Below are 27,633 nucleotides of genomic sequence, written 5' to 3' on the forward strand. Positions count from 1 at the left end.
CCAACGAATGAGCCTCAGTTTGTAAGAGCCTTTGCAACGTAACTCAAATAATGAAACAAGTATTTATAACAGCTATGGCGACTATCGCAAAATACTGTAAAACCAAAATTTGCGTTGTGCTGACGCAAACCGCTATGGAGCGAGGCTCAAGATATCCGAGACAATTCCCAGAGACCACCAAAATGTGCTGTGATTATCTGTATAACTTCGCTTTACCCTTCGCTCACGCCCGCGAAACAGATTATTCTACGGGCAACTGGTGTTACCCGGTAGCCCATTCGTACGCTGTGGGTGGAGGTGGAGCGAATCGGAATGCGCTAATAACTACAAGATTCTTGCTGCAGTAACTAGAGAAGGGGTTTGTGCTACGTTACCATATCGAAGATCTCTTAAGGAAGCGAGACAGACTGCGTACAAAGAAGCTAGTGGATGTTTCTACATACATAAAGTTCTCAGAAACCTGTATCATTGGAAGAAGATATTAAAGTATAAATTTATCAATATAAATTTGTTTATATTGGTCAATTCCGCGGTAAGTGACCCTACGAAGGGAAAATTTGAAGTTTCACGTTGGCCTTCATAAGTATTAAAATTCATTTTTAAGAATGCTGAATTTTTCATACATGAACAAGATGATACCAACGCTGATTCGTAGATGGCTCTGCAGGAGGTAAAATATGGCCACTTTCATGTCGCAGAATATCGTACTTACATTTGGATATTAACACAAAGTTTTCCTCTGCTAATTTCTGTAGGTAATTGAAGATCGCGTATGGTATTTATTAAGATAATGTTTGTGTTTACATCAGTGACATTGTTTTGCATATAATTTAATAATAGCAAGAAAATTACAATAATTGATTTATTCAAGTAGGCTGTCGTGTAAGTCACAAGAAAACATAAATAAGTTTATGTATTTATATACATAATAAAACAAAAAAGCTGTTATTCTAAATTTTCTTCATTTGGACAGACGGTAATCAAACGCCGTGCAGAAAGTCCCGAAATAATACGTGTAACTCTTTTAAATACAAAATATAATATGTCGTGTAAGTCACATTTTGTTGCAATGTTACTACATTGCCAATAGTTGCTAACTGCAGTAAAACGTATAAATAGTGAATTGATAACTCAATTAATGTATTGGGTGCCATGTTTAGTGTAAGAGAATGAAAGATAAGGATGATAAAAGCAATATTATGAAGTATGGATGTAAAATGTACTTGACTGAACTATAAATGTAACAAATGAATGGAAGTTAAACAATATGAATCGATGTGATCTAGAAAGAAGTTTTAAAAAACGTGACAGGAAGTATCTACTGTCTTTGGAACAATGTTGGCACATGTGGTTCCGAAGTTTCTAGCTTCAGCTACTTTTAATACGTTTATTGGTTTTCTCGTACTCTTTCGTTGTTTTGGAAATATGCTTGTAAATTGGTATTTATTGCATTTAGGCATCTAAAGCTCAGGCCGGTATAGGATGGAGGTGGGTATGTGGGAAAGGATTCGTTGAATGGGTATCATCTCGGCATTTGCCTGGCGTGAATGAAGAACACCTCAGTCAGGATTGCCAGCTATATGTTTTAAACCCGCAACCTGTCGAGCCAAATCTAGCACGCTACTACTCTATCACGCTTTCTTGGTAGAAAACATGCTTATTCAAACGGAACTATGTAAGTCACAACAACGTTTACTTTAAGATTATGAAATTAGGACATGTCAGATATGTAACACTCGTCTTTTCTGTTGCATTTTCAGATATACCTAGTTCAGAAGCTGAATGGAAGCGGAAATGGATAGAGAAGTTGAAAAGAATGATATTGCATCAAATGGATTTTAGTGGAAATTACTGTTTTGTGTACCAAGAAAAGATACAAACCGCTCACTGGATATCACACAGTTGTACTATGTAAACTGCTATAATATATTTTCCTGAAGAAAATGAAACCACAGAACATGATTCGTGCGTAATTATATCTGATTGTATGCATCAAGATATGTTTGCAGTTGCTTGTTTCTATTCTACACTTATGGAAGATTTTGAAGGACGTCATCCGGGTTTTCCGATCAACAATGTGAATTATCAGTCGGATGATGGTGCACATTATTCACTTTGTTCAATAACATTGCAGAAAGTTGAAATGTCTTGGCATTTTTCGGCTACGAACTATGGCAAAGGCTATCAAACGCAAATTGATCCTCAATCTGCTTCAGAATTTATTGAGAGCGCACGCAAGCTATGTCCGAACATAATGTAATATACTGTAGTAAAGAGTATTACTTCAAAAATTTTTGAGTTGCGCCAATGGAAACATCATAAGAAACAAATATGTAATATTGAAAAAACACAAAACTAGCACTACTTTCATTGTGTTTCAGCGTATACTATTGAATGTTCTCTCATCTAAAATATTTCTTCACCACGAAGGAAGTTTGATTTCATTCCAGAACAGTTCACTGGCGCATGTGAAGGGAATAAACGCAGTGAAAAAGTGATGAAAATACTCTACTGGAGGCAGGGTATTGGTACCCTTCGCCGGAAAAAGAACTATTAAATATTTGTTAGCTATGGAGAAAAGAATCAGAAGAACTGTATGTAACATTTCTTCGCCATTACCATCAAGATAAATAATTTTATTGGCCGTAACAGAAAGATTAGGCATATGTTGCATTAACAGACGTCGATCACAGACATAAATTAGAATTTGACAAATTTTGTTCGAATAAAAGAACTATTTAACTTCTTGTTTTGTCTGTTAACTTCCTTTTATCTCTCTAAATCATTAGTGCCACTCTATCCTCCAACAGATTTTGAAAGTGTAATTAAACGAAGACATGATGTTAGACTTTACGTGTAAGTCACAAATTTATGTCGTGTACGTCACGTTATATTTGTGGCATATATTTTAAAATAAATACAGAAAATATAATAATTTTCTTTTGGTCTTGTAGCTTGGTATCTACTTAATATATGTAAAAAGTTTTAGTTTCCTTGTAGCAATAGAAGAACAGAATTTTCATATAGTTAGCCGTTATTCAAAACACGATGTCTCCTGCTGTCGTGTAAGTCACGTATATATTTAGAGTCTTGTTTCAGCCATTTTGTTCACATATTTAAATGCTGCAAATAAAGATGAATGAAGGACTTATTGCCCCTTATTTATAACCTAAAACTTGCCCATGAAAATATCTTATAACTTTTCTAATACATAATATTTACTACCGTCTGGCGTCTGATGTCGTGTAAGTCACACATGGAATTATATTAATTTTATTTTATAACATTCTAGGGCTACCGCCGATAGGCCCGGTAGCCCATAAAATACGCCACTGAAAATTGGTAATGAACGAAGAAGGTCCTACGAAGGTGGGGAACTTAGGGGGAGGGAAAAGTATAAGATGATCTAGTAGAACGAGAACACCAGAAAGAATGGAGTATATATATATATATATATATATATATATATATATATATATATATAAAGATAGAGAGATAGATACACGCAGTGTGTACGAGTGGACAGGAAGTGTTACGGAAATGGATAATAGCTATAAGAAAGAAGAATAAAATTACTTTTAGTCTTACATAAATTAATGGGTTATCGACAATCTCTAGAGATTACCCTTTGTTGGAGTGAATATTTTCAGAGTTGCTCCTCGGTTTAACAGAAGTAAGTTTTCTATGAGAGTGTTGATTATAATTAGCTATCCTCTATTTTAACATGCTCTGTTAGATCCAAGTAATTCTGATTTGCATCACCTTCAGTTTTGGAATGAAATGAGTTCTCGAGTCGCAGAAAACTCAACAGACAAGATATTGTTCACCACAAAATCACACAAGTTGGAATCGAACACAAAGACCTTTTACACCAGAATTGACTGCACTGAGCCCTCATGCCAACAAAATAACACTCAATCCTAATAAGTAGAGCAACCCAAAAGCATAGAAAGCATAATAGCAATTTACACATATGATTGGTACCTTGAACATAGTTGTGGTTGTCCAAGGGTCCAGAAGAAACTAATTTTAAAAGCAGAATAAAGCAAAATTTTAGAAAATAAAGCATAATTTAAAATATATAGCACAATTCTTGGAAAATTATGTTTAACTGCAAGTTTAATACTGTATTAATATTTTTTAAAACCAATATTTACAATGCAAAATCATTGAGAACATAACAATGCAACAATGAAGAGTTTATTTTTATTTCTGTACACTTTTCGGTGTAATCCTTTGATGTGGAGAAAAGAAAAAAGAAGAAAACTTTCCGCCAACAAGGAATAGTACACACTATATTGTTATGTGTATCTCTTGAACTTGAGCACTTTCTGTACTGTTTGGTCGCATCTTTTACTTTCCCTTTCTGTACCTAGGTATATATTCACCTCTAAGGAGCACACAAGTGATAAAAAACTGACTCGAGTGAAGCATATCTCTTTACAGTGCATTAAGTAGAAAGTCCATTAAATATGAAAGAAGCTGGCTGCATAAAATATTAATAAAATGGATCAAGATATTTAGAATATTTAATGTATAGTAAATATTATACGTTATACAGGATTAATGTAAAACAATGATTGAAATTAACAATGAAGCATAATAAAGCACAATGTGGGTTGCTCTACTAATAAGGCTTTATTACTTACCAGCCAATCATCGCTAATTGATGCTGCGCCAACCCATTTTCCTAATTCTGGTCTAGCGAGTTTATCTTGCAGGTGTGGCTGCAAAATGTGGGCTTCTGACGCCTGCTTTATGTCCCATATTCTTACACTTCCATCTTCACTGGCAGAGACTAGATTTGAACCACTGAAAAATATTTTGTTTTTCTTTAGAAAGAAAGAAGGAAATAGAAGAAAATTGGAGGGATTTTGAAGGCCCGACTTTCGGTTATCGTTATATTTAAGGAAAAACACATTTTAGCACAGCATTAGAGATTAAAGCCCCAAAAATGTGGAGATAAAATTAATATGTTATGAAAGTTTTTCACAATTCACTGGAATCCGCATATGTCTATGAAGTCCCATGTGCATATACATGCATATATTGAAACGAAATATACACACCAGACTCAAAGAACATATGAGGAGATGCCAAGTAAAAGAATACACATCACCAAAAATTTTAAATTTAGATTTCAATTGAATATTATTTATCGTTTGCACTTTTATTGAATATAGTACACAGTTTCAACAAGAAAAATACATGTCCCAATACTGAGAAACTGTAGTTTGTATGCAATCATATCACGGCCATCGAGTATTACTTTTTATATATATAGCCAAAAATTGTTCCAGGTGGACACGTGCATTTTTTGAAACAAAGCTCCTTATATTTAAGATGCCCAACACAACAATGTCCACACATCAAGTCTTTTAAACACCTGGAAGATATAAAAACACAACAACGATAAAGTGGAACTGATCAAAAAATTTTCTTTATAGCAAGAACAAATACGATACCATTTTCATTCGAATAAAAGGACTCAAAATTATATTCCGACATAAGTACTCTGAACAGAAGCTGGAATGACATCATATCACTGACCCCACTGTTATCACCAACCACAGCAAGGATATTTTGTTTATCGCTGTAAATATCGTGAAAGTTTTTATTCTGTATGTAAGTAATTCCAAACCAATCTATCCCCATTAAATTTATTTCTCATCTATGTTTTGAACTTATTTCGATACAGAAATCAGGGGGGTGCTTTTCGATTTAATTTTGAGTTTAGCTTCCCTTTCAGCAGGGAATCTATATGAAACATGAACCTACAGCTTAACGTGGGATCCAAACTTCATGAGCTCCCACCGTAAATCGAACCCATGTCTTCTACGTCAAGAGCTGGTACGCTAACCACTTAGCCAGGGGGAAATGTGGGTGGATTTTGAGCTTATTGAGGTGTAATACGTGATTACGAAAAGCTGGAATTGTCGTAATAGATGGATACTGATAAATTTGTGTCTTTTTCATTGTTTAAAACTTTTGCTTATACCTTTCTATAATACGTATTCATGCTATATTTATGTAACACTAACCTTATAGCTTTTATTTTCTCTTAATGAATACGGTAGATACATCACTACATTCCACTTACTTGAATACCTATAAGTCTATTGAATATGTACACACAAAAGTTTTTATATATTCTCACAAACTACAGTATTTATATTCTGCTAAAAACTAGTCACTTGAATGCACAAAATAAAAGAACTCACGGAATTATGTGGCCGTTATTTCTTGCTCCTGCCTAAAGTACTTAAGAGCGGAGATCTTTTAAAACTTAACATATGAGGAAAATAACATCCTGTTTATTTATTGCCAAAATGATTGAGTAAATACATTACAAAGTATCCTGGAAGACTTAAATACGAAACACATATATAATAAATTTATATATATGTATGTACAAGAATGTGTGTCTGTGTATGTCTGTTATCAGACTTTCATGTAGGAGTCACCTAAAGCCACCTAAATGAGATCAAATGAAATCTTTTAGTTTAGCGTCCCATGTCTATGCTCTTTAGGAACAGGACGTTAAACTGAATGATGATGATGATGATAGAAGAACAGGTGGAATGAAACTGTAGGAGAAAACAGGAGTGCCCCGAGAAAACTCACAGACTTGATGTTGTCCACTCCAACATACTCGACAGAGGATCGAACCTAGGACTCCACGGACGAGACGTAAGCGCTCTACCACTGAGCCACCAATTTTCACCAGATCTAATCCCGTATGAAGACGGATTTTCGATTGGATTGGAGGATCAAAATTTATAAATACGAATATGTAGCGAATCATACTGACTGTGAGGTAGGCAACCCGATAGTTTTCCTTAACGTCCAGATTGCATACCTTCGAGAACTTTGAATTCTTTTGTATTAACCTTATCCTTCCCGTTCTAACAACGGACATGTCAGCTGATCCGAGAATCGATACGGGCGATGCTGAAGGCACTGCTCGTCGTTTACAGTATTTCATGCATTCCTTTACCCTCAAAGTGTTGCATAAACATATTTTTCCCATGCCAAGAACGGCCACTTCTGCTAGTATAATATAATAGGGAAAATGTCTGGCACATTATTATTAACTTCGTAACAAAACTGATGCTATTATATTTATGTATTTATTCAGTGATGTAGTTTCAAGATCTATACTGTTCTCTTCATCTGTCACGATGTACACTCATGTCTAAAATGATTGTCGCATATCTGTAACTGTCTTCTTATAAGAATATAATTTGGTAATGGTTTTGCAGGGTACTTTAAATACTGATACTATGTGTATAATCGGGAAATGTATATTTGTGGTAAGTTTCATAGGAAAAGAATTATAAATACGAAAATTAGAATGAGTAAAACAAAATGTTGCTAAATGGACATGAAAGTTTTATTTTCGTTTTATTGTTCTTATTTACTGCTCTCTTGACATGAAACTTGCCACATACACGTCTTTGCCGATTATACACATACTAACATTATAAGAAATACCGGGCGAATTCGTTATCAAATTTTACTCCTACAACAACATATTTATAGACATGCGACAATAATTTTAGACATGAGTGTACGTCGCAAAAAAAACACACACATCTAACAAGTCAATATTAAATACACAAGAATTATAAAATCTTCACAACAAACAAAGTATGCCATTATTTAGGAAGAACTGAAGAATTGATATAACTTTTTTGTCCGAAACAGGAACACAAATATATACGTATCCTTTCGAAAAGCATATTTTGCGGGCGACTACCGGACAGGATGAGCATTAGTTGTGCAGTAAGTATCCAGAGACCATCGTTGTTGTTCTTTTAATATATACATACATGCGAATTTCGAAAATATTTGAACAATTAAGCTCATTAAAAATACTTACAGCAAAATTATGTCAACGTGAATGTTTCAACACAAATTTATTACTGTCTTCAGCACATATCTTCAGAAAACTAACATTGATTGTGGAACTACACCCCGTTGACTACCTTCTTTTCACTAGCACTAATTATTTTTCCATTAATCCTTCATTACATTTGCCTTGTATTTGAATATTCTTCATGAGCACTAACGGGGGGGGGGGGGGGAGAGAAGTTTTCTAAGTGCTAGAACGTTCACTTCTGGTGTATAGGATCCCTGATCGATCCTATGTCGCACCAAATAGACTTTGTGGTGGACAAACACCGTATGCGTGGGTTTTCTTGTGGTAATCCCGTTTCCTCCCCTTTCTTCGTTTCACCATTTCATCTATGACCGTCTCTTTTAGTCACCACGGCACAATACTGGGACGTATAATTGAAAGTTTTCATGAGCACTATCCGGCATCTTATTTAGATGATTAACAATAATTAAAGAAACACTGGTTTCTACTCTCATTTCTTTCACCTGTCTTATTTCACTCCACCAATAACGTAATTGATTCAACAAGATTATTATTAATAAGTTACATAAGATACCGGTTAATGCTAATGAAGAATGTTTATATACAAGAGAAATTTTATGGACGGCTATTGAAAGTAAGAAACGTAATGCTATTAGCAAGAAGATAATCAACAAGATGCAGTTTCACAATCAACGTTACTTTTCTGAAAAAATATGTGCTTAAAAACCAAAACATTCATTTTTAGATAATTTTGGAGCAAATATTCATATCAGCGTTTCCCAACCGGTGTGCCGCGGCACACTGCTGTGCCGTGAATGGGCCGCTGGTGTGCCGCGAGGAATCGAAAGAAAATTATTAATTTTATAGCAATCAAATTGCAAAACGTAGGGAAATGTGTATATTTGTATTTCACATTACTATGAACCTCTACTATGAATCTACAATTTTAAATTTCATACCGGGTTACTGTTCTGTACATTTCTAATGTTGAAAAAAGTATTTGTTATCATTGTTATGACCATTATTGCTTCTTTATTATTGCAGACTAAATTGTAACTTAAAATTTAAAATATCATTCAATCCTTTCGACAAATTACTTACATTTGTGTTCTAAAAGTAAACGAGATTTGTTTGTTCGTTCGTTATTTAGTGATCTTCCTACTTAGTAAAAGGTTGGATACAGTTTTTAAAAAGAAAGCTTATTTTTAAAAACCTGAATCCAATATTTCATTGCAATTGTTTCTATTTTTAAATTAGAATGAAAAATAAGCATAATGATTTACCACGGGGAAAACCCAGTGATAGAGCTTTCTTCTCTGTGAGAAGGAGATCAATAATAATAATAATAATAATAATAATAATAATAATAATAAAAACCACTGTGTTTTATATTTATAAATATTAATATCTATAAGTGTGCCGCGAGAGTCCAAGTAACACCCGTAGTGTGCCGCAAGTTGAAAATGGTTGGGAAACGTTGATTTATATGCATCCATTAAATCAAATAGCTTTTTAATTAACCTTTTTTTTTGTTGTTTTAAATTCTAGTTTTTAGCCTCAAAATGACAGAATGTCAATAGTCATTCTTACTAGTGCCACCTGTGGGATAATTCTATAAATCATATGAAACCCATGCATCAACGTCCAAATAGCTACTGCGGACCTGTACCCTTAGTAGCATCAAACAAGGCACATATCATTATTAAAATTATTAATAACTTATTTTCAGCGTTTTATCTTTTGAACGTAACTGCCACCTAGTTTTGAGCCTTTCAGGTAAAAATAAATTAGGGATTTGATAACTTTTAGGAAAGTAATGTGACGAGCCGTAGATAGTTTCTCCTTACATACAATTTTTTTTTTTTGGACCCCCATGCAATTTCTATATCGGGAAACACGGTGGCTCAGTGATATAGCGCTAACCTGGTGCGTGGGGGTCCCTGGTTCGATCCCCGTCCAAGTAAGTTTGTGGTGGACATCATCGTGTCCGTGAGTTTTCTCGAAGTACTCCCGTTCCTCCCACTCCCTTATTTCACTAATTCTTCTATCGTCATTCAGTTAATCATCGTCTCCCTTATCCTAAAAGCATAATCATGGGATGTTAAACTGAAATCTTTTATTTCATTTTCATTTTTTTTAATTTCTATACCTTTAAAATATATTTGGAAGATGTCAGCCCTGGCAACCGACCATAACAGAATAACATACAAAAACAGGACACTGGAAATAGGTTAATTACAGATATGTTTCTGGCTTTAATATTTACTATAGGTTTAAGACCTGATACATTTCAGGAGGAGTCCAGAACAAAACCTCATCTACTCTATCACTAATTGCAGATAATTCAGGGTGTCTACTAAAATTCCAAAATAAAATTTCGTGACCTTTTCTTTACCAATCCATAAAATTTCGTAACAATCAAAAACTAATAACAGTATCTATATTCTTCAGCACTTATCTTTATCTTATCTGTACTTTCAATGACTGTTCCTTGGAGTGATAAAAGGCTAGTACCTTCTCACAGTTGAATAAACTGGTTAGATGCATAGGTGGTTTCGGCGATTAGCTGCGATTTGCACTGCTCAATGATGCCAGCTGAAGGAGTCTCAAGAACGAATTTGAACGTGAATCAGGCCGAATTTTCATGCATGCGATAGAAGCGTGCTTTGCTTGCGATTTGCTAGTGTCTAAAACCGACAATAGATATTTTTGGCGGTGAATTTTGACGTTTTATACAATAAAACTTTCCAGTCTGTACTTATATTCGTACAGATTAAAAAAAAAAAAAATAAATAAATAAATAATAATAATAATAATAAATCGTGACCCTAAAGCTAAATTTCATGACCGTGTTCTGATATCGTGACTTTTTCATGACTTTCGTGACCGATAGACACCCCGTAATTATCTGACATCATTTAACTTCAAGGTCTTCGCTACGATCACCTCCATTTTTTTTTTTTTTTAAATATGAATAACTTAAAGATAATTAAGCATATAAAATATTTAGAAAAAGAGTCAGATCGTAGCTGAAGGATGCTGTTAAAAGAACTAATTGTTGCTATACGAGTCTTTCGTATGGGGCAGAAATTTGAGTGCCCAACAACTATGATGTGATAAAGTGCGCATCCAGATTCATGGCCTATCAGAAAGGGTCAGAAAACAGTTCTTAGTTTCAATAGCATTTTACAGACACTATCTGGATAAGTTTATGATTTTGTTCCTTGGTTTTGTTATTCGTTAAAACTCAAAAAAGTGAGTGATAGTGGAGCAAAGACCATGAACATAAGAAATTTCAACGTGAAACTGAATCTCTTGATCTATGAATTTCTTAAAATACTTTCTAATTTAAATTTAGAATGACATCACGTATTGAACTTACTTATTATGGACAGTATGTACATAATCTTCATGGCCTGACAACGTCCTTATTAGCTTCGCATCTTCCAAGCTAAAGACATATATTTTGTTATCTCCACAACCAGCATACAGACGTTTATCACCTTCGATATATACCATTGAGTTCACTTCCGGTTTCTTCAACGAGTCTCTGGAACAATAATTTTACATTACATTGTTGCCTTACCTATGGCTTGTTCCTATTTATATATGTAATTTTAAATATGTTTTACCGCATAAAAGAGATGGCAAACTATTACATTTTGAAATGCAGGAGTGGAGAAGAATGAAAAATAGCTGAGGAGGAGATTGAGAAACAATGAGAAAATCCTGGAAAAAAATAGAGGAAGAAAGAATAATACTGGATGTATTACAATCTAGGACTTATCTTCATTTCCATCAATATTTTAATTACTGAAGAGTTTCAATAGAAAGTTTCCGGATTTGTCATGGATAGTGATGAAACTCGCTACTAATCACACTACACATTGTGGTATTAACTTAGACTTCTTGAGTTTTAAATGTATATTCTGTTATGTCCAACTTGTATGAATGAAGAAAATAAAATTATACAACTAAGAACGAGAAAGTATGCGTTTTTTGAAATAGTGATGGTTCATTATAACACTAAATTGATTAAACTGAATTAAATACTAAAATTAACAGAATTACTTTTCAGTGCATATTACTTTTACCTTGTCCGATCAATTTCGGTTTCACAAGTCTCTGAAATCTTTATAAGAAACCACGGTTCTAGAAGAAATTCAGAACTGTTCTTTTAATAATACATACTGTATTTCTTTTCTTGACTTCGGATTTTTTGTTAAATATATAGCAATAACTGAATAATTCTTACGTTATCGTGTTTTGTTCTAAATTTATTGCTTTTATGAGACAATAACCAAACTGAATTTTCTTTTTTAACGTTCAACTTGTTGGCAATTAAGTGCTAATAACGTCCGGCACATTTGTGTAAATACTTAAAAATGATTCTATTAATTTTATTATATAATTATATACGAGAGTGCACACGCAATATGAAAACTTTAGGTTCAAACTGAAGTTCTTAGAACGACGGCTCAATATAGCTGAATCTTTAAAAAAAAAATCATAGCTGTGGTACGTAAAGAATAATGCACTTAAATATAAATTATTTTAAATTCCCTTCTTAAATCATAGTAGAAATAGTAAGAAAATTGTGTTAGGGTGATTATTAAAAACTACAGTAACAAACAAATCAAATAAACGTAAGTGAAAGATCGAGTTTGAACTCGAAACCAGCATCAATTCCCGTAGTCATGTTTGCCAGATTCTTTAACTATTGGTGAAATGTGTATAAATATATAACTACAGACTCCAAAAATTGTTAATATATTTTAGAAATTATATGAAAAATAAATTTCAGAGCTGGAGTTCCAAAGTACTGCTAATTATTGTCTCCCACCTTTTATCGAAGTAAGTCCTAGATTGTACTTTATTTATGGGTTCATTTATCTCGTGAAACAATATACGATATAATTAGATAAAAAGCAAGAAAAACTGGTTGGGAGATTGAAAAGAAACTGTACCCTGACGGAAAGGAAACAAGACTCTGAAGGTAAGGAAGAGAGAGTATAAAAGGCTATTGCTACGTCAAAAGAGGTTAGCTGAGGATCATAGTATTTAAAAAAAAAAAAAAAAAAAAAAAAAGGTAAATGACCTGCCTATGATGGTAGAATATCTATTTATTATTATTATTAAGATCTTCGTAACTCAATAATGCACAGCAATTATTGTTAGAAAACTTGTAAGGAAAAAAGCCTAAAGTTTCTGTTAATGTTTTAACACACAATTCTTAAACGCAATATTTTCTTCTCACTCAAGTTTGTATATACCTAACGAAACCTACAATTAATAAGGCATTCGGCGTAGTAAGGACGAAATCAACAAGTTTACGTTACATTTCTTTATCCAAAGTAACAACGATAACAGAGATTTTAATAATAATAATAATAATAATAATAATAATAATAATAATAATAATAATAATAATAATAATAGAGGAAAGTTCTATTGAATTCGCCCTTATTATCCTGAAGGTCTTATATAATGGATTAAAAATGTGAAATATACCTTGTGTGTTTTACATTTCATAGAATAGTAATAACTTTAAAAGGCAAGATGATTAAGCTAACACAAGCGCCGTTTAAAAATATAATTTGGGTCAATTCTTATGAATATAAAAGAAATATAAAACAGGATGATGAAGACAAAATATCTTACGTATTTGTCGGAATTTGAATAGTCCAAGATAATTTGGGATTTTTACTGGAGACGATCGTCTTCCAGTCCCACCCACTGATCTCTCCAATACTACCAATTACAAGGAAGTCCTTAGTTGTTACCAAACTACATATTTGAGTATCTTCTGCTACTTGGAAAGTATACATGGGCTTTCGTAAAGGCGTTGTCAACCCCTCTCCTGGGCTAAGGATATGCTGTAAACTGAAAAAAAAAAAAAAAAAGTAAAAATTATGTTTCAGTTATTGAAAGCCATTGCAGTATGCATTTTTAAAAAAGCGAAAAGGTAAACATGAGAAATGATCAAAAAGTAAGATTACAAAGCCTGCAGTGAAACGTGTAATTATTTCATACAACCAACAGAAAGTACATACATTAGGTTATTTTTCGGCTGAGATACTTGTCGCATTATGGGATAAGTTTGAAGATCCTCTCCTGGTAAAAATCCTATCCTCGCATGTTTAGCCACGTTGTCACGAAGTGTTTCAGCTCCTCGTCTGAAGCGATACGACAGCCTAGGTTGTAGGAGGATGGTCGATGATGTCCCTGCAAAACTGCTTCAACAGTGTATTGCTTGTCTGGGCTTCAACAGCGTGGTGACGTTTTCTCTACCAGCTGCCGGTGAATTTCAGCCGCAGTTACATATTTCACCCACAGAAATCGAGCGGACTTCTTCGCGAGACCAGTTTTCAAACGAGTCATTTTCTTTATCTACAACCAGCGCCGTAGATAACGGGTGGCCAATACTCTGCACATTTTCGAACTTCTTGTATTAAAATTACCTCACTCTCCCCATTCCTCTATAACAGACGAAACTCCAGAAATATCACCCTTGCAACCTTAGTTTCCGATTCTCCCTCGTACAACGTAAGAAGCAGTATTTGATATCAGGAATTTTGATCGACGGGAACTTAGCGACCCTTTTCAGCATGAGGATATATCAAAGGGAGCTATTGATTTTTTTAAAAAAATAAAACTTCTAATTTATCATTCCACGGTTATGCTCTTTACCTAAAGAAGACTAATGACTAATTAAAGTGAGTAATTACGAAAAGTAACAGAATGAGAATTTGGGAGAAACTCGAGAAAACTCTCATAACTTGGGATCGAAGCAGGGATCACTCACACTAGAGGTAAGCACTTTACCATCATGACCCCTTTCCATCTACTGATTAAAATGGAACCCGACGAAAGCACAACTATCAGGGATTGAAGTCGGTACGTATCACAAACAAAAAAGCACAACCTCACGAGGGCATGTGGGGAGGTTTAATTAATTACTTTTGCTTTATGCTCTTCTCCAATACAGAGCAACTTACAACTTACATGGGCTCCAAACCACCAGGAACTTGAAACTGGTTTTATGAGTGAGTCCACAGATCACCACCAAATTCACATGCTTATCGCTAAATTATTATGGATTCAAATTTACAAATCTGTTTATTACGGACGTACTAGCATGTTCTTATGTATTTACAAGTGCAGATTCTGTATCACATATTAGCGTTTTACAGATGTTACGGGTAAAACTCACATATAATGATTTCTTTTAGGTGCAGATTTACTATACGGATTCACTTTTTATTTTACGGAATAATTTTGTAGAAATATTTAAATAGACCAGTGTGTAAATGATCTAAATACGTTGTGTTCTTACCTGTGAGATGTTTATCTAGGTAAAGATACATTAATGAAAATCTAATCTGTTAGCCACAGACTCGCCCACCAAGTAGACATTAACCACAGTAAACAAAGTGAAGTATACAAAATTAGTGTGCTAACTCATGACACGTAACTATAGAAGTGTCAGAGAGTTAAGGGATCCACATAATTGTGTAATTTATATAGTAATGCGTTAGGTTACTTATTGGACACAAATATGTAAGCAATGAAAACATATAAGGATAACAATACTACGGTGTTTTTATGCCATATACAATGTTTTCGGCTATCCTCATTAATGCATATACCCATCTTCGCTGACGAGCTCGCTCCGTAGGGATACACGCCCTTGGGTTCGATACTGCGCTCCTACCCTGACTCACTTAGACTGAATTGCGCTTTTTAGTGACTACCTAGCACAAGTTGGTTAGTGTCTTGCACGATAATTCTTATCGTGTACATACACTTAAGTCTTCCTGAAGTGAATCTGTACATAGGAATGCAAGTTCACATTTCGAAAATGATTAAGATGCAGAAAGCCGATTTAGTGAAAAAGAATTATGTATGGGACATTTATTCCGAATTTGATCGTACACCTCGTTGAAAACACGTAATAAAAGCAACGAAGTTCATAGATTTTCTGTTGCGTTCTGTTACCTCGTGGGGTGGGAGAATGGATGTGGGGTTAGATTGGATTAGGTTAGGTTTTCACTTTCTGAATGTCAGGTAAAACAATAAAACTTACCTTATCACATAGTTACGTTTTCTGGGTTCACTTCCGCTTACCGTAGTACTTCGGTTGGTACAGCTCCTCTATCTCGAGCAGAATCGAACCATGCGGTAATCTTTCGCCAAGTAATTCCGTCCGCTTGCTAAATAGTTCCATGTTTATAACCGCTTATAAAAATATACACAGAATTTTCGCTATTCTTGCATGTTATCAAACACAGAAACGAGCGAGTAAACTTTACAATACACGTTCCAGTTGCTCATAGATACTTTAAAAAGATATAGTATAGTACGGTAAGGTAGAGTAGAGTAAGATAGGGATAAATAGGGCAGAGATAGGAACAGGTTAACTTACGGTTAGAAAAGTTTTGATTCATTTTCATAAAATATAATGTAATTTCACGTCTCTGAGTGAGTATACATGCTGGAACAGGTATTGTAAAGTTAACCGGAACCAGCAGATTATCCATTTCTTCCGGGTAAATTTTCAAAATTTTGCTAGGAACGGACGACCAACTTCGGAATTTAACCTACGCGTGTATGGACCTGTACAATAAATCGGAACATTCTCTGGTGCTAATTTACTTTTAGCGCACGACATTTCGAAAGATTTATAGGTAAAATTCAATACATTGCATGAAAACAAATATTTATAAAGAACAAATTTCTGCAAGCGACAGAATTAAATGCAAAGTAATACACCGGTATTTTGTGTTTACAAGTGTAGTGTTACTAATCTAAAATCCTTACAAGTGCTTTACTACAGAGAAAATAAGTGAGGGCATATGAAAGATGACTGTATCAGAAACTATTTTCCACCGTACTGTATTTGTGCACAGTGTACAGAAGTTCTATTTTGTTTACAGTTGGATTACTACTATTATGAAACCATGACAAGTGCTATTGAAACTCGTGTCATTGCCAAAACCCACCTTCGCTGATACGCCTACTCCCTTCGGACGCACCCCCTCGCTAAGGCACTGGCGCTCCAGCTTCGCCCTGCACTGACTCGGTTAGATAGCATTCATGCTTTTTCCTAGACACCTACCACAGGCTGTTTTGTTTTTTGCACACTTTTATTCATACATCCGGACGCCGTATTTATACCTAAATTACAAAAGGATTGAAATATTTCAACAATTGCTTATGATGACCCCTTGAAATTTAACAATGCTATGTCAGATATTTTCATGTCGCCCAGCAAAGATTATTTAGGAAACAATAAGGAAGTTAGTGAAAGAATTGTAATTTTCGAAGAATTATTTCGAGTGGTGCGCCAAAAGTAAACCTGCACGCATTCTTTTGTTCCTCTATCGAAATCAGAATTTACATTTTTCCGTAAATTTTGCAAAACTGTGCTACCCCATAATGGAATAGCACCCAATATTTACTTCATGTTAACGTAATATAAAATGAACTTGGAAAACCTTTCTCGCGCCGGATGCTTTTAATTTGTGCGGAAATATGCATTCTTTTGTTTACATTACTACGCCTACGCTACGAAAATTAAAAGATACATAAAAGAAAATAATATAAAGTAAAGAAGTACACACTCATAAACAGATATATCTCCATATATATTTCCAGCTACAAGATAATTTCCACATGGAGAAAACGCCTGACATAAAACGGTATTATATAGCAACTTATCCACCATTTTGACATAAACAGTTGTTTCACTCAGATCCAGTGATGCCAGTTTTGTAACAGTGAATTTCCCGTCCGAAGCCATGAAATTTCCCGATTAGACGCAAAATTTCCCGCCAACTAAAATAGATACAGTTTATAACACCTAGTGATAAATAATTTCGAAAAATATCTTTTCAGAGGGCCTATAACGTGCAGTTGAACTCATTCTCGTAACGTAGAAGCCACTATTTACAATTATGCATGATAATATCACAAAGATGCTGGCACAATATTCAAGAACACTGTGAACTTTTTTTTTTTTAACGAACATCATGTTTTCCTTTGTGGTTTGGAAGGGAATGTTGTGTTCGGCAAAGAAACACAATACAATTTTCTGGTCTTAACAAGATTTTTGTTTTGCTGCACATTACTTGTTCCTTGCTAAGAAAAGAAAAAAAGCTGTAGCAATAGACAAGGTATTTTGCTATTGCATTACATTAACTAGATGCTTAAAGTTTTTTGTGTGATACTGAAGCTCACTTTTACTACAAAAGAGCTCGATGTTACGGGTCTTATACCTAGCTTTGGTATCGATTCCCGATTCCTGCTTTTTCCTATCATATGTACCGGATGGATTTGATATTTCCTTTCATTATCGAAACATAGCAGTGACACCAGTGTGCGTGCCAAAACACAAAACCACAGACAACTGTACCCAATTTGTTTCGGAAACAATAAACCAATCTCACATGTGCGAGAGGAAGGATAGCACAATGGAAAGATCAGGTATTTACTCACGGTCAGTTCGCAGCACGAGTCCATAGTACCAGACCCTTTTTGTTTCATTTTGTCTTTACTACTCGCTTGTGCTGGCTATATGCCTGCTTAGTTGGTCAACATTGAGATAAGTCAGTGAAGGAATTGTTAATGTGAGAGAGAGAAGAAGAGTAAAAGAAGAAAAATGAATGAATGATAAAACATACCAGAAAAGTTGAGAATGTCAGAATTTCCCGTTTTCAGCCTATTTTAAAGAAAAATTCCCGCATTCCCGGCAGTGCTCAGAATTTCCCGTTTTGCGGGAAATTTCCCACCAACTGGCATCACTGCTCAGATCCAGCAGATCAATTCATTAGTCTTCACCAGTGTATAACCCAACTGAACAGTTTGAACCGGTCTAGCGGCATGCAATATTACCAGTAAAATATTTAACAATTCTTCTTTAATATATGGTGTATGTTTTATTTTCAAAATAGAATAATTTACGAAACACATACATTGGATTTCTTTTATTTATTGGACATGGAATATATTTCAAATTATTTGCCTAAGTCCCACCCACGCCAGCAAGGTGTTTATAAACACAGTAAACTTGTTTACATCTACGTTTCTTATTTACTACATTGTGCTGCCATCTGGAGTATATTACGCTGCGAAAGGTGCACCCCGATATGGATTTGATATTTCGTCTTAGATGGCGACCTTGACTTTGATAAAAATAAGTTTGTGAAATACCAGATATAGGATAGAAGACTTTATTTTATCTATTTATTAGCCTCTAAGGACTACGCACTTGGTGAAACTTAATTATGTAAGTGTCCAATTACTCCACAAACACCGTAAGTTAAACGTTACGTTGGTAGAAATTTTAAAATGTCAGTTTTGCTAGATTCTTTTAGGACGTTTTCTCTGTTTTTAAATTCACAATTAATAATTTATTATGAAGTACAAACTTTAACACTGAACTATTTATATCTGGCAGGATATTCGAGTGTTTTCAGGTGTCTGAATACATATAAGACACTTGTCTTAAATTCCAAGTTCATGCAATAATTTAGTGAAATTTCAAAAGAGATTAACTCCGAACGGTATTACGTGTGGCAGAAGATTTCATGTTTTTCATAGATTTCTTTTAGAAGTAAGGTTCTTCCGATAATGTGCATTTTTGTTTCCCCAGTAAGAAGTTGTGCCCTTGTACTCATGGACGTTAGGGCAAACTGGCAGGGTTCAGTATTTTTTAAAGCTGCAGATGAATAATAAAAACAAGGGCAAGTCTTTACTTTAGGCAAGGCAGTGACAGAAACCCAAGCCTGAGTCCGCAGTTTCAGTTCCAGTTTCCAAGCCTGAACTGTAATAAAAACAGAAAACAACGTGCCCTGCGGGGCTCTAACCCGCCTTCCCTCGCTACCGCTCGCTTGGCAATACTATATGAATCAGGAAATCACTGCCTTGCCCAAAGTAAAGAGTTACCAAAACGAGTATTTGTTTAAATTTACGGCATTATTGCTGTATCGCCGGACAGTTTCAAAATCGAAAAAAGTACAAAAATGTATTGCATTCGGTTATATTTGGTTGTATTACATTAAGTTACGTTAGATTACGTTACATTACTCGTGCAGTTTTACTATACGGATTCATAATATAAGGAGAAGAAGAACAAGCAGTAGTAGCAGGAGGAGGAGGAACGGATTAGAAGCCCCGCAGGATTTGGTTGGATTCTGTTCACAACACAAAATGGGCAAATTAAAGACTTGCCCAAATTTTTTTGTACATTTTACAATCTATGCCACAGCCTTGACATACACGAGCCATTTCGACACTGCCTTTCGTGCCACTATAATAGAATAATTATACCTCTCCGTAGAAATAATCCGTCCGCCTCCACATACAGTGCCGTGTACAACATCAAAAATAACCAACAAATGCAACCACTTTGTTAACTTTTATTATTCCCCTTACCTAACTTTCACTCATTCTTCCTCACAAATTTAAATAAATTCTCCAATTTACACGGTAAATTTCCTAAAATTGGTCTGGCGATACAGCAGTTAACCCAAGTTTACTAGTGAAATTAATTGTTTCACAAAGAAGGTCAAGTATCTGAAAGAAATTGTGGGTTTGTTCCGCAGATATGAGCTAGAAGTACTGGTAATTACTAAGAAGTTGAAAATTTACAAGAGAAATAGGGTAGTGAAAAATGTTTCGAATATTTCATCCTATTGTTGTTCACCATGAAACGTTTAAATTCAACATTACCCTATTACAACATCCTCGTTTACGCGCATATCCACCGTCGTTGACGCGCCTTCTGCCTACGGATGCATCGTCCCGGTACCGTGCGAGGTCCATCTGGCTGCTCACCTGCGCTTACTCACTTAGATGTAATTCTCACGTTTTAGTGGCAGTCAAACAGAAATTAGTTGATAGGTTCATAGGCAGGGATGCAAATAAGCAACAAAATTTTACTAGCCCACATCCCAAAATAGAAATCATTTACTTACCTTTGTTATTTTAATAGTCATATTAAAAACTCTCCCGCACTGATGAACCCCTGTTCATAGGGCTTATACTGTATTGACACCAATAATGGTTAAGCCCTGCTAAAGTCAGAACAAGAGGGGCTAAGCAATGTGTTAAGGAGACGTATTTTATTATCCCCTTTATACCAAGTGCTTCTGTGACTGGAGTCAAAACTTCGATCAGGAGTGAGTATGGGAGCCTGAGAGAATGAATAAGGTCATGAACAGTGGTAGGGTAGCGAGTAACACTGAGGATTGATCCACTGAAAGCGCAGGAAACACATGTGAAATTATGGACACTTGACAATAGTAATAAAAAAAAGTACCGTATATCAAACAAAATCGTTTCCTGTATACACTTAACAGGTTGACTGCCATGAGCATCATATGTGGTGCTCACCTTATTTTTCTCTGGGTCCATGAGCACCATATATGATGTTCATGCTTGATATCACAAATTACTAACTTATCCAGGTTCTTGAGCATCATATATGATGCTCATTGTCACAAATTACTGTGAGACAATGGGAATCACATAAGGTGCTCGGCTCCCATTGGTACATTTTCGGGAGAAACAAAATATCGCGACAGAAATGTGATATAACTATCCATAATCGAGCGAAAGGTGAAATGAAATTTATGGCCTCCTGGGACCAGTACTCTTAAATCACCTTGGCTGTCAACCTGTTAATTTAATTTTCAATGTGATACTTTTCACACACTTATTTTGTCTACCATTACGAATATCGGAGAACACAGTATCCCCTCGCTGGATGAAGGATTCTTTTCTGAACACGTACTAGGTCAAATATTCAGTTATCTGAGTTCATTTGCAAAATGCTGAAGTCATTATTATTAGTATTGTAAGTGTAAAAAAGTTTTTTTTTTTTTTTTTTAATAAATAAATAGTAAAGACACGAACTTTATGGTAGGAAATACTAAAGTAAGCAATGTTAGACAACTACAGTAATGCAACTTTTTCTAACACTAGTGATGGATACTTGATTAGCTTCTATGTGGATAAAATGAATATTTAGGTAGTTCTTGGTAGTGTATAATTAAACCTTGTACAAGTGACTTAGCGTAACAAATTTGATCCGTAAAATTACTTATTTTTGAACAGCAGTTTGTCAATCTGAACCATGTAACTAGGCTGTTGGTATGAGAAAAACGTCATATCCCACACATTATCGCTCAAGAGTGTATGAACAAGCGAAATATATTGTAAACAACCATTACTGTGTTTATTTAATGGATAAGTGAATATGTTTTATCATATCGTTTCTTTTTACCTTTTTTATAGTTTGACTAACAAAGAAGGGACTTGTGATTCATAATGTATAATGGTATTGGATTACCCACCCCGAGAGGCTCTGGAACGAATGGCTATGTCCAAAGGAACTGGGCTTTTGTACGCAAAGGAAAGGAGAAAGTCCAATATAAAACAGAAGAGGAATTGGAGAAATTGGATTCGCAGAACAACCGGCAGCCAAACCAGGAGATTCTGGACCATGAGCGGAAGCGGAAGGTGGAGGTTAAATGCATCGAGTTAGAAGAGATACTGGAGGACCAAGGGTAAGTTGTTTCAGATGTTTTCTCATATATTTAGTTTTGTCTTGTAACAAAGTGTAAAAGTAAACAAGATTTTGCTGTTTGCACTTTACGGATGAGAGAGCAATTTCGCATGAAAGTTTCGCTGAGGGATCACGGTAGCTGAGTAGTAGAGCACTCACGTCTGATTGGATGGGTTCCTGGTTCGGTCCCAGATCAAGTTTGTGATGGACGACATCATCTGCATGTGTTTTTTAAAGGATTATTCCGTTTACTTCCACATTCTCATTCTTCCGGTTCTTTCATAATTTTTAGTTTATCATCTGTCTGGTCTAAAGGGAGAAATCATGGGACGTTGAACTAGTAATTTCATTTCAGTTTAAGTACAGAGTCTGGGTGTTGATTTCTGCAGCAAATGTTTGATCCAAAAATGGGTAAGTAGACACAATGCTGAACTTAACTACCCTAAGTGTCTGACTGATAATAAAATCGAAAAGTGTGAGTCTAGCATTTATAAAATGTGAAAAGTCTCATTTTTACGCAAGTTCTATAATAAAATAGTATGTTCCTTGCGTCAGTATGGCGTAATTTTTATTCATCTGGACGATATTTCAGTTGGCTAAGACTCAACTTCCTTTTAGGCTGTTTCTTTCTAGCATAAAATTTTTGTACAGGAAACTGTTTCATTTTATATAATATTCCACAGGACGTCCGTAACTTTTCTGTATCTTATACTTCATTACTTATGGAAGATGCAACAGTTTGCTGTTCAGCTCCATCTTTCAAGATAGATGGGAGTAAGTAAACACCAATTAAAAATTGGTAGAAGGATAGAAGCAAGAATATTCATAATACTTTTTAATTATAAAGACTGGTATGCCATCTAATCCACAATAAGATTTAATCTTCAAACCTTTCATAACTTTAATCACGTGGTCGACAGTAAAAGTAGGATAGAAAATCATTATTACCTACGATACATGTTAAGTCAATACAGTTGTGAGATGATCGCTTTTGATAAATGGAATTAAACAAATCGGTTCAGGCACTGACAAGCTTATTGGGATCAGTTACACATTCACCAGAAACCGTAATATCAGAATGAACATTTTTATTATTCTTTTTCTTATGAAGAAAAAGGCAAAATTTTTTGCGGATTAAATGATAGAGACTTTTTTTAACACTTGACATATACTTTTCTCTGCCCAATCGCAGATTGTTTCTGAACTGTTTTCTGTAATTAAGAAAGGTTGTATATAGGATCTTCGTGAATCGAGTCATCTTCAGGACTTGAAAAATCTTGCTTGCAAGTATTCGTCAGCCAAAAAAATCTACGAGCTATAGCACGGCCAACAAGAGATGGTCTCTGACGTTTCTTACCACATGCGGTGGGATATTGCAGCCCCTACTTTGATACCAGTGTTACCAACCACGATCGCTCTGTCTTATACCATTAATTAAATTGCCACTACAGTTGCACTGAAAAAATCTTGACACGCGAGTAGTGGCAATGTCGCTGCGAGCTGTCAGAGACGTTCTCTTACTGGGCGCACTTTTGCAGTCACAATGTTTATACAAGTAAACAAAAATCACTTTGCGAGGCAGTAAACATGTCAATACTTTTTTTAAATTTTGTTTATTGGCATGTCTTTTACAAATAAAAAAAGTGACATCTGCTATTTATTCTTGAATTCACGTGAAAAAGTACTCACCACTGGTGAGCAGGCGAGTAGATTTTTCAAGCCCTGGTCATCTTGTATTTTCTGTGTACCGTATATTTGGCTTTAAGTATAGAAATGTGTTTTCTTGGAATATCAAATAGAATACTTCCCAGTTTTAGGTTTGTATACAGGAATATTGTTGTTCATACTAGATGTTATAGAGTTTTCAACAGCATGCCTGTTGTTTGTATGGTTGCGAAACATACGTCACTTAGTCTGAGGGAAGAACGTAGACTGAAAGTATTTGAGAATAAGATCCTGAGACAAATATTCGGGCCCAAGAGGAACAGGAATGGGGAATCTTCATAACGAGGAACTACATAATTTATGCCGTTTACCGAACATCGTTAGGGTCATCAAATCTAGGAGGCTTAGGTGGACAGGCCATGTAGCCAGAATGGAAGATTGAAACGCTTTCAAAGTTTTGACTGGAAATCCAATCGTAAAACGACCATTAGGAAGACCTAGACGTAGATAGGAAGACAATATTAAGATGAATCTCGGAAAAATAGGTATACGAAGTAGAAACTGGATCCATTTGGCTAAGGATAGAAGTCAACGGAGAGTTTTTGTGAACGTGGCATTAAACCTCCGGGTTCCATGGGCCATAGAGTTAGTTCAACATCTGGATCAACATTTTCAGCTGGTAGTATATTAGTCCAGTCAACTTCAGCAACTCATGGTATAGCGGCAGATAATTACCCCTATGAAAATTAAATCTAGGTAAAATTTCATCATTGAATGTACAAACACGGTTTAAGATAGTAGTTTCAATAGTATAATGAAAGGAATCGGGTTTTACAATAGATGCCACTTCTTCAGTTGTTATTTAATTAAAATTAAGTGACAATCAAATCAAGATTAGAAACTCCAGAAATAACATCCAAAGTATAAAAACATCTTAAAATAATAAAAAGCTTTACATTTGGCATAATAGTGTATGCCAGGAAGAAAGTTTCTGTTGACCCAGTTGACTTTAGATATATTGTAATCATCAAGTATTAAAATACACTCAAAAGGATTAATGTTCTTAAAAATGTTGCCAAAGAAGTTGTCAAACACATGAGGGGATAAGATCGGATGAAGATAAGCGCAAAATAGTAGTAAGATCTTAACAGCTTTATTAAAAAACCTAAATATTTCAAGATCTGTTCTTCTAACCACTTTAATGTTTTTATTGACAGCACATAACATTTCTCTACTTCTTTCACAGATATTCGGTTCATATACTCTGTCAGCTCTAAAACAAACATAAGTATTAGGAAAATAATCCTCACATTTGTGAATATCACTAAACCAGGTCTCAATCATGAACACAACATCGTACGAACAGTCCCGAATAGCAGAAAAATAAAAGTTAAAAATTTTGGTTCTAAAACCCAACATATTCTGATATCAAGTTTTAATATTGTTATTTAATTGTTTTTATGCGTTTCCATTTGAATCACTGAGTTCTTCGGAAACAGAATATTCTTTGTTTACCATAAAATGGACCAATAAAGAAATATTCCCCTAGACTATATTTCCGGAACATTGATTACATTAAAATCATAACTGTCTACCTTAATATGAAAAGATTAATAGGATTCATATTTTCCTCTCAATTTAGTTCTCTTAAAGGATTTAACATGTTCATAAAATACATTATCATCATCGAATATAACGCAAACAGAAGCATCAGGAGTAAACCTAGTTACTTTTTTTTTTTTTTTGTAGCATTTGAAACTAATTTTACTTTGTCGTCACTATATCGATTGTTTCATTTACAAGAATGAAATTAAATCTTTTAAGTTTTACGTCCCACGATTATGTCGGTTAGGCTAAAGGAGACGGTGATAATGAGAGATGAGTGAAATGGTGGAATGAAGAAAGTGGGAGGAAACGGGAGAACCCCGAGAAAACCCACGAGCACGGTGTTTGTCCACCACAAAGTTCACTTGGCGGGGGCTGGGATCGAACCCGGGACCCCAAGCACCAGAGGTGAACGCTTTACCACTGAGCCACCGCGCCCCCAACCATTTACAAGAATTTTTCCTATCCACTCTACTTAAGTTCTGATTAACAACTGAAGTAAGTTTTTATATAACAATTTCTTCCTATTCGAAGGTGACCAAAATGTTCTGTTAGTTTTAGATTGATAAATTGAGGAAATTAGTGGTGTAAAACAGGTTTTATATTACACAATGCGTATTAAGGTGCATCTTCAATGATACACAACGAATAAAAAAAAAATACTCGACTGTACCGCGATTAATATCCGGGTCTTCCGGTTACCATGCCGGTGCACTAACAACTACGGTGCGACTCTTCCTAAACAGCCACACATGCAATGATTCTTTAAAATAATTATGATGCAATGATTATGGACTGTACTACAACCCGTGTTGTGTTACACAATGCATTCTTTTGGAGACGGAGTGAAGTAAGACATGTTACTCCCATGGTAAATACGGATAGGATATATTGACTTCTAGTTGGACCTTTTGAAACAAGATTTTAGGTAAGGGAGGAAGGTAGAAGATCTAAGTAAAGATTGACCGTATCGAGATCGAAACATCGATCCTGTTGGCTTGAATAGAACAAATTCAAATGGTGATTTTTTTTTCTTCTTCTCCCTAACCCAGTCTTACATTCAGATTATAGTGTACAGCTCAAGAAGTGTGTCTCATTGTTTCCGTAATATCTTCGGTAAGTTTTGAAAAATACTGTCTGCATTGTTGGATAAGTTAACTCGTTCATGGGTATACCGGCAAAACTTGGAGTGTTACATAAGAATGACAAAAAGAAACACACTTCTTTGGTTAACGTAACCACTGTACTACCCATCTCACGTTTTCACCAGTCACACGTTTGCACTCTTGATCTGGTGTGCTCAGCCTTTCAGATTATATGAACTATACAACTCCTGCTGTCTGGATAATTTGGTGTCTATATTAATAAACACTTGCGACAGGTGAATTAGATATTATGTGATAAGGGAAGCAACTGATTCTTATTCATATCATGTCTTCTGTAAGTTCGAATTTAATGGAATTTTCACTCTTTCAGAGTAACATCTTTAGTGTTCGGTAAGTCTAAGCATAAATCTAGACAAACAAGCTTTTTACATGTTCAGTGACTTTATACTGATCCATATGAATAAAACATTTTGTGTTTGGGTTGTGAACATTTTTCTTTCTTTCTTTTTCATGACTGTAAATTGCATTATTTTGACAACTCAAACTGCCTGTCACAGTTAGCTTTACATAGTTCAGTACTAATCTCTTTAAGTATTTTTGTTTTGATGTTTCATGCAGGTTCAAAATGCGTATAATCCATGATACAATGTCTATTGTAAAGTGAAGATTGAAATAATTTTCCACGTTTTAAATTTTCACAATAACAAAGAAATAAAAAAAGCATTGTAATTTGGTGATGGAATACACAAGATAAGGATTTATATTACTCAGTGAGTGCGGTGGTTCTCAAAACCTTATACTGATGC

General features: G+C 34.9%; 2 protein-coding genes across 5 annotated transcripts in view; one reads left to right on the forward strand and one right to left on the reverse strand.

The window, feature by feature from the left end:
- thoc6 (THO complex subunit 6) overlaps window positions 1-17,661 on the reverse strand; it is a 31,169-nt gene extending 13,508 nt beyond the window's left edge. For both annotated transcript variants that reach the window (XR_014133012.1, XM_081770789.1), the window contains exons 1-4: window positions 17,506-17,661; window positions 13,544-13,765; window positions 11,265-11,432; window positions 4,650-4,812 (exon numbers count right to left, since the gene is read on the reverse strand). Coding sequence is in view for 1 of the 2 variants with exons in the window: in XM_081770789.1 (XP_081626915.1) it covers window positions 4,650-4,812; window positions 11,265-11,432; window positions 13,544-13,765; window positions 17,506-17,609 (657 nt within the window). In the remaining variant the exon portion in view is untranslated. The remainder of the gene's footprint in view (window positions 1-4,649; window positions 4,813-11,264; window positions 11,433-13,543; window positions 13,766-17,505) is intronic.
- Window positions 17,662-18,978: 1,317 nt separating this feature from the next.
- The window catches only part of Srrm234 (Serine-arginine repetitive matrix 2/3/4), a 391,760-nt gene continuing 383,105 nt past the window's right edge, over window positions 18,979-27,633 (forward strand). For all 3 annotated transcript variants that reach the window (XM_081770790.1, XM_081770792.1, XM_081770791.1), the window contains exons 1-2: window positions 18,979-19,169; window positions 22,181-22,452. In XM_081770790.1, coding sequence (XP_081626916.1) covers window positions 22,214-22,452 — 239 coding nt within the window. In that variant the 5' untranslated portion in view covers window positions 18,979-19,169; window positions 22,181-22,213. The remainder of the gene's footprint in view (window positions 19,170-22,180; window positions 22,453-27,633) is intronic.

The sequence above is a fragment of the Thermobia domestica genome, chromosome 9, assembly GCF_964235325.1.
Source record: "Thermobia domestica chromosome 9, izTheDome1.hap1.1, whole genome shotgun sequence".
NCBI lineage: Eukaryota > Metazoa > Arthropoda > Insecta > Zygentoma > Lepismatidae > Thermobia > Thermobia domestica.